The 7,743-nt window shown below is 37.5% G+C and overlaps 1 protein-coding gene across 2 annotated transcripts in view; it reads left to right on the forward strand.

Moving 5' to 3' along the window:
* Positions 1–6,298, forward strand: part of tbxt (T-box transcription factor T) — a 19,519-nt gene extending 13,221 nt beyond the window's left edge. For both annotated transcript variants that reach the window (XM_003227164.4, XM_062976336.1), the window contains exons 6-8: positions 1–38; positions 2,281–2,413; positions 3,852–6,298. The exon at positions 1–38 is cut by the window's left edge and continues 139 nt beyond it. In XM_003227164.4, the coding sequence (XP_003227212.2) occupies positions 1–38; positions 2,281–2,413; positions 3,852–4,119 (439 nt within the window). In that variant the 3' untranslated portion in view covers positions 4,120–6,298. The remainder of the gene's footprint in view (positions 39–2,280; positions 2,414–3,851) is intronic.
* Positions 6,299–7,743: the final 1,445 nt, after the last annotated feature.

Consider the following 7,743-nt stretch of genomic DNA (forward strand, 5'->3'; position numbering starts at 1 on the left):
TTATCCAAATCCATACACTCACAGAACCAGTTCTCCAAGTAGGTGGTTTGTATTGTCTTCTTGTTTGATATCATTAGAAGTTGACTAGAAGATCAAATACCAGCAGTGTGTAGGTAATGGGCAAACAAGATAATTTAGCAGTCAACAGGTTTCATATTGTTGACTGCTGAGAAATGCTCAAAACCAATTTGAAAAAATCATGGTGAACTAAGCAATGGACTGGAGGAGGCCATGTAGATACATTTTATACATTATCACTTAAAATGAATCACAGTAGAAAGCAAGTCTACCTCATCTTTTATAATATAATTTTAAAAGTATTGTGACTATTTTAAATACCTAAAATTTTTGTTAATTGTAATTTATATTTTATTGTTTTAAATTTCTGTTTTCTGCATAGCTTTTGGCAGTAGTCCCTTGAAATCTATCATAATTCTTTAAAAATCTTAAATTCAGTCATTTTTAATGCAGATTTGGTGTATAGCTATTTTGATGCAGTGAATGATAAAATATGAAATTTCTGCTATTTATTTGCATGTCTTAGTGGACCTAGCAACAACCAAATTGTGAAAAGCTGGTAGATTTAAGGAGATATCAGTAGGTCATCTATGGAGCCAGTATGAGTGATCTCATAGTTTTTAAAACATTTCTCCTTTGCTTAAGTTTTGGAATATGCTCAAAAGTTACTTATGAATAAATAATTAAATGGAATTATTTAATTTTCATCTTCTTTAGGAATGCAATTTTATCTAGTTACTATTAGTTCTTGCTTGAGGAAAATTCTGAATGATATTAACAGCCTAGTTGATCTTACAGACTGAGGGCTTGTCTTGACAGAATCAATGCATCTGCAATGCAGTCCCTGCCCCCACTGCTTACTATTTTCCCAGTGTCATGTCATCTCATGATGTATTCAAAGTATGAGTTTCAGTTTCACACAGTTTCAGTTTCGTTATGTTGCTTTCTAGTGGAATAGACTTTGACTATGGAAATGAGATAGAATGGGTTTTAATATAGCTGACTTTGAATATAGCTAGTTTTAATATTGCTTTATCATGTATTGTTGTTTTCATGAGTTGTTAGTAATGCTTTGAATTGCTCAATTTGCATGTATTTGAGTTTGTATTGTCCTAGGTTTGAATGGCATCAAATTGTCACCAACTGTAAGCCGCTCTTGAGTCCCTCAATGAGGGAGAGAAGGCGGAGTATAAAACAAAGTAAATAAATTTTTAAAAAGTCCAAAATTGCTTAAAAATAAATTCATAAAATGGGACATCCAAATATGTGTGCTCACATTTTCCACTGTTTTTCACTTTTAAGACTGCATTCCTTTGCATACTTTAAATCACACAGGAATATAATGTAAGAAGTTTTGTCTATTATCTCTTAATTCTGTACAAAGAATCTATTCAAGCCTTACATACCATGCTTTATAAGGATATTTCTACACTGCCAAATAATGCAGTGCAAAGTTGCAATAGCCTGCATGTGCCCACACAATGCATGCAGGTTGATGCCATTTAATCCAGGATAGCTATTTAATGTTGCTGCACCTTTGGTATAAAACAACAACACAGGGGACGGTCTGAATACTGTTCCAGGATTCAGATCTTTCCATGTGTTGGCGGAGTGGGGACAGTTATCTCCTGATCCCTATGCAGCATCCAGAATCATGTTCTCACAGCCATAGCACCTTCCCCAGGCTTAGGCAGTCTTCCCCTTGCCCCCCCCCCCCCCCCAGCACCCCCACCAAAGAAAGAAAGAAAGAAAACTGTACTTATCTGCCAACTCTTTTTCTGGTTAGCTGCCATGTGATTGAGCCTGGGAATTTGGGAAGAGAGGAGGGGCTTACTTCTTTGAATTTGCTTTGCTTAGTCACATGGGGGCAAACTAGGAAAAGGAGAGCAAGCCACTCAAGATAAGTATTGTTTTCTGACTGGGGGGGGGGAGGGAGGGAGTGGGAGGAGGTGCTGGGGGGTTGAAATCCTGCTCAATACCTGTACAGATACCAATTTCAGCATGGTTGGGCTGTGGGGCCAACTGTCTGGTTCCAGGGTGGTTGACAGTACCCCTGTGCAATCTCCAAGCTAACATTTTTCATACTGACTCGAACTGCATTTATGGCAGTGCGGATCAGGTCTTAAATCCAGGAGTGGCAGATGGGTTGATTGGTCAACCCATCATTCCAGTTTTTAAATAGAAACTTTTTTATGAATTCCTGATAAAGCCACAAACAAAGATTATTTTTCACTTTAAATAGATACTTCTCTTGTTTTGCAGCTGCTTATGGGGACAGCTCTTCAGCTTGCCTTTCTATGCTTCAGCCACATGACAATTGGTCCAGTCTGGGAGTCCCACCGCCAACAAGTATGTTGCCTATGAGTCATAGTACTGGTCCTCCAACCAGCTCCAGGTATTCCCAATTTCATGCACAATAAAGCTTTTAAATTTTCACAAACTGAAATGGGCCTTTTAAAAAGGAATTTGTTGTCAGCGGGCTGTGCAAATCTCATGGAAATGAACAGAAATTCTAGAAGAGCACAGTTGCAGTGTAGGTACAAGCCCTGCTAAGTCAAGGTTCAGACTTATCTAAAGCCTTGGGATATGGTCAGGTTTTAACTAATGGGTTGTTGTTGTTGTTTTTTAAACACACTATAATCTATCTCCTGTCCCAGTCTATTTTCCTTGAATTTCTGGGACTGGTCTTGGCGTGGTGGAGGCTTTGTTCCTTGTCACTTGAGGTTCTGAAATATACATGAGTAAATTTCCATATTTATATCCACTGGCTTGATGAGGGGGAATTTGACCACATTTTGGTTTCTATATTTGGGCAGTTTTAGGCCCAGGAGCAGGCTTTTTTTTGCAATAGCAAATTAACTTGACAATAGTGTTATTGTGTTATGTGCCTTCAGGTTATTTCAGATTGAACATATCACAGGGCTTTCTGAGGCTGAGAGTGTGTCACTCACCCAATGTCATCCACTTTATTTCCCTGGTTGAGCAAAACAGTGAACCCTAGTTTCTAGAGTCCAGCACCCAAACCACACCATACTGCCTTTCTAATCAGGTGCTGTCAGGGACATTTGACATCAAATCATTGGAAAAAACCAGAAAGCTTAGTGCGGTGTGGAGGCCTATAGTCCTCCAAAGCCTCTAAAGGGTGTCTGCCTCCAAACCTTGGCAGTTGGCCTCCCTTGTCTTATGGGCTTCAAGTGAAGAAGAACTCTGTTTCCCTTTCAGGATTTCCCAAATGATCTACATAAGACAGGGAAAATGTCATTTGCTAAACATGGACAAGATATCCATCTAGTGAGAGCTGCCCAACATTTGTTATTGAATGACTTCCAACAGGGCTCAGCAGGAACAGTGTTGTGCACAAATATGCCTGTTTTGTAAAAAAATTCCAATTTATCAAAGTACAAAATTCAGCAAAGTACAATTAGCACTAAGAGTGAATCCAAGCTAGAGTATTTCTAGTGGGTAATCCCAATGAAAACAGACCTTTAAATCAACTACTGATGAATCTATACATACATGAATTCTGCTGATTCAGTATACCTACTCTAGTTGGGACTAGTAATAAGCACATATTTTTCATATTTGAAAATTGTATGCACTCCACTGTATTGGAGGAGTTCAAAATCAAAGTAACAAAAGTGGAGCCTATTGATGGTATGATTTTATAATTATTTGATGTTGTCTACATTGATAGTGTTTTTCTTCTGGACATCCTCTTGCATTTCATGAGCAATTGTGTATCACATCAGTATACCCAGTGGATTCATGGCTGAGCCCACTGGTCACACAATATCTAATTTGAATGTTAAAATTTATTTTTCTTTCCCTTCCAGCCAGTATCCCAATTTGTGGTCTGTGAGCAACAGCACCATCTCACCAGTGTCACAAACAAGTGGGGTATCCAGTGGGATAGGAACCCAGTTTTTGCGAGGCTCAGCAACCCATTACCCTGCCCTTTCTCATTCAGTAACTACTGCTTCCTCAGGATCTCCATTATATGACAGTGGGACACCAACAGACATTGCCGATGGCCAGTATGATGCCTCAGTGCATGCTAGACTTGCTTCCACATGGACACCTGTCACAACTCCTTCTATGTAGACCTTATGAACAGAGACTTTGTTGCTGCTCTAAAATGGTAATCCACAAGGAAGACTTCAGGAGGGTGGGGAGAAAAATCATGAGGCTCGTGGCAAAGTAACTGCACTAATTGCTTTATGGTCCTTTCAGTATTATGATGTATTGATAATGGCACAGACACCTTACAAAAACGGTACGCAACCTATTTTGATCATGCAGACTCTACTGGAATTGCATACTATGCCTGTTTCCATCTTTGCAGTCATGTCCCAGTCTTGACAAAGAAAATAAATTCACGAATAGCTCCTCTGTGTGTCTTTTTAAAAATATTCCAGAAATTGAACTAGGTACATGGAACTTACAATATTAAGCTGATTCATACATCCATGTCTCTATCTCTTTTGGATATGTCCAAAAAAGCTTATGTCAAAAACCCATTGTTGGTCTTAGGGTTCAACAACACTTTTTATTCTTTTTGTTTCAATATATTAACACAGTTACCTCAGCTGAAGTGTTTCATTTCATAATACAGATATTTGTATAAGAAGCTTACTATGAGAAGCATCAAAGCTCTTTCTGCATTTCTTGATTGATATTAGTCAATTCATCACTTCCTGTTCATGACTGATGACAACAACATCATGTGTGAAGTTGCTTAAAATATTGTATGTTTACTACTAAACTATAACAGTTTAATATGTGTTTCTTATCAGATTTATTTTCTTCAGTAAAGACTGCACCAGGTCCATAATGAATGAGTTAGCTCACTCTGACACTCTGAGAATAAATCTCAGTCTCATGTTGGATTTTTTCATGTTCAAAACTATGGCCTGAACCGATAGTTACTTCATGTGATACTTTTATTATACTGATTGATCTTGGAAAGAAAAGGGCCTGGCACATTTGGAGTAGTGTGCACTGGCTCAAACTGGAATGCTTTCCTTGTTTGAAATACTTAAGTGCAATCAGCCTTAAAAAGATGTTGCCTGGAAAATATTGAAACCAAAGAATAGATGTGCCTTGACCATATACGTAGTTGCCCTCCAATTTGCAGATTTATGCACAGTTGTATGCTTGTTTTCTTGTGACTGACTTGAAATGACAATCAAAAAGAGCTCTTTCCTGTACAGCAAATACAGCTTTCAAAGTTTTGCAAGCAAGTTCCTTTTTTCAAAGTGCCTCTATGTACAAGTGACTTTTATTCTTATGCAGAGCAATCGTATGCATATTTACTCAGAAGACAATCCCACTGTACAGAGGGATTCAAGGTAAATGTGCACAAGACTGCAGCCTGTAAACTGACACAGCACACTTAGGTCCTTTGTAGATATCTGTTTGTCCACATTTATATTTCTCCTTTGTATATTCTCGAAGTTATAAGCAATTCATTGAAAAGTGACTCTATTTTACCATTATGCATACAGGTGGTGAACATGTCACTGATGATCATATTTAGTTCTTCTACCTGCTGTGATTTCTGTATAGAAATCTGTCAGGTGTGTGAAACCGTCCTTAACAATAATAATTGGTTGTTTCAGGCTGTTCAAAATACTGTTATGTGTTAAAAGACACGTTGTTAAAAATATGCTTGAAATCCAGCTCTAAATAGAGAGTGCACATTTGAAGGGCTTTTTTCTTATTTATTTTATTTCAGCATTAACTTCCATATATTTATTTGTTAGGATACTTTTGTATATGTATATATTCTTTATCTGTTTACTGTATACCTTAAGACAATCACCTGCGGAATATGTCAATCAACATTTAAAATGGATTACAATGTGTTGAAAGATTGAAACCTCTGAAGACCAGCAAAGACAAGATTCTGTCATGGGTTCTCATCTTGAAATCTTTCTTCATTTGAGTAGAACTTTGCATCCTCAGAGATCTGGAGTCAAAATCTCTTTCGAACCTGTGTAGTCCAGGACTTAAATTGGGTTGTTTATAAGGCAGTACCAAGAAAGACAGAAGAACCATGGCCATTATTTGAGAAATCCCCATCAGTATTGTAAATAGGTTCTCCTGCTTTGTTATGAAAGCTGAATTCTGTAAAGTAAGTATGCACATTATATTATTATTTCTTCTGTTAGCTGTTGGAGAGAGTATGTGTACTTGTATTTCTACTCATTTTTAAATGTATTCAGTTAAACTGTGAAACAAAGTAGTAAAGTTTCTTTAATAAACCAAATGCTTAGCTGCCTCTTGGTGAAATATTTTATTAATATCATACTAATAGATCATTCTCTTAAAGCACAGGATCCTCCAGAATGCAATAACTGGGTGTTATTTTATAAAGACAGTGACAACAGACCTCCTTAATTTTAATAACGGAGACCATTGTTCTTGAACCCAAGGACAATCTTTCTGCAGAAGGGGAGTCATAATTACATAGTTCCTTTCATTGCTGCCTATAGGTAGAACATTTTCTATTCTTGATTAACTTTTGATTCTGTCTGGATCTACACTGCCATATAATCTAGATTATCAAAGTAGACAATATGGATTTTATATGGCAGTGTAGATGGGACCTGAGATATGTACTGTATGTGTTGATGATACATAGAATATAAGTCCTTGGTGATCATCCACATGCTATAATTACCAGCTAACACATTAAAGCAACCGAACAAGCACAAATCTCACTATCTTACATTCATCGTGTCTCATGTGGAAGGAAAGCTCTCTTTATCTGGCTTTCCAAGCAGAGCTGGGCCACATTCTTACCAGTTTCCCTATACTTTGAACCAGATAATTCTGAAACCTTCATGTCTTGGAAAGGCAAAAGAAAGTGGACTGTGTACTTCCTCCCTGTAATTTCTATTGTGGAAGAGTTGGTATGAGGCATTTTGCATGCAGTTTCCCCTTAGGTAACTCCACCACTTGAGAGTGAGCATGGCGGTGTTGAACTAAATCTCCAGCATCCAAATCCTTATTCAACCACAGAAACCCATTGGGTGATGTTGGCCAAATCACACTATCTCTGTCTTTGAGAAAGACAATAAGAGACCTCTTTCTGGATCAATATTAGCAAGAAAACATCACGTTAGTTTCAGTCAAAAATCACTTGGAGGCACACAGCCAAGTACTGCCACTTGCTTATACACCTTAACTGTAAACTGGAAGCACTGTAGATATACTGTAATTAAAGAATGAATCAAATCGTCAAGTATTTCGGATATATCAGCCTAGATCAAAGCAGATCAAACCCCATTATTCCCAATTGCTTCTTAGTCTGGAGAATGAGTAAATTGTGAGAAACAGTGGGTGAGGTCAGAGACTTGTGGCTAGGCATTAATTTAATTTCAGAATACAGTTCAACAAAACTATTAAATAATAAATGATATACATATCTATAATTAAAAATATATGTCTTTAATGTCTGTATGATCTAAGATGGCATTAGTAATTTATGAAGCACCAACAGCTACTTATGAACAACAACAACCTAGGAAATTCACAGAAGAAATTTCAGCGTGCGATGAAATGTGTGACAGAAACTCTCATCAGTGTCAGGAAAGGATCTAGCAATGGACCACTATTACTCTATGGTCACTTGCTATGGCCACTATCCCCCTGCCCCAAGATAGTTTATTAGACCCACACTACTTGAGTCAACTTCATTTCTGTCATTGCCTGATCCTAGTT

The sequence above is a fragment of the Anolis carolinensis genome, chromosome 1 (genome assembly GCF_035594765.1).
Source record: "Anolis carolinensis isolate JA03-04 chromosome 1, rAnoCar3.1.pri, whole genome shotgun sequence".
Taxonomy (NCBI): domain Eukaryota; kingdom Metazoa; phylum Chordata; class Lepidosauria; order Squamata; family Dactyloidae; genus Anolis; species Anolis carolinensis.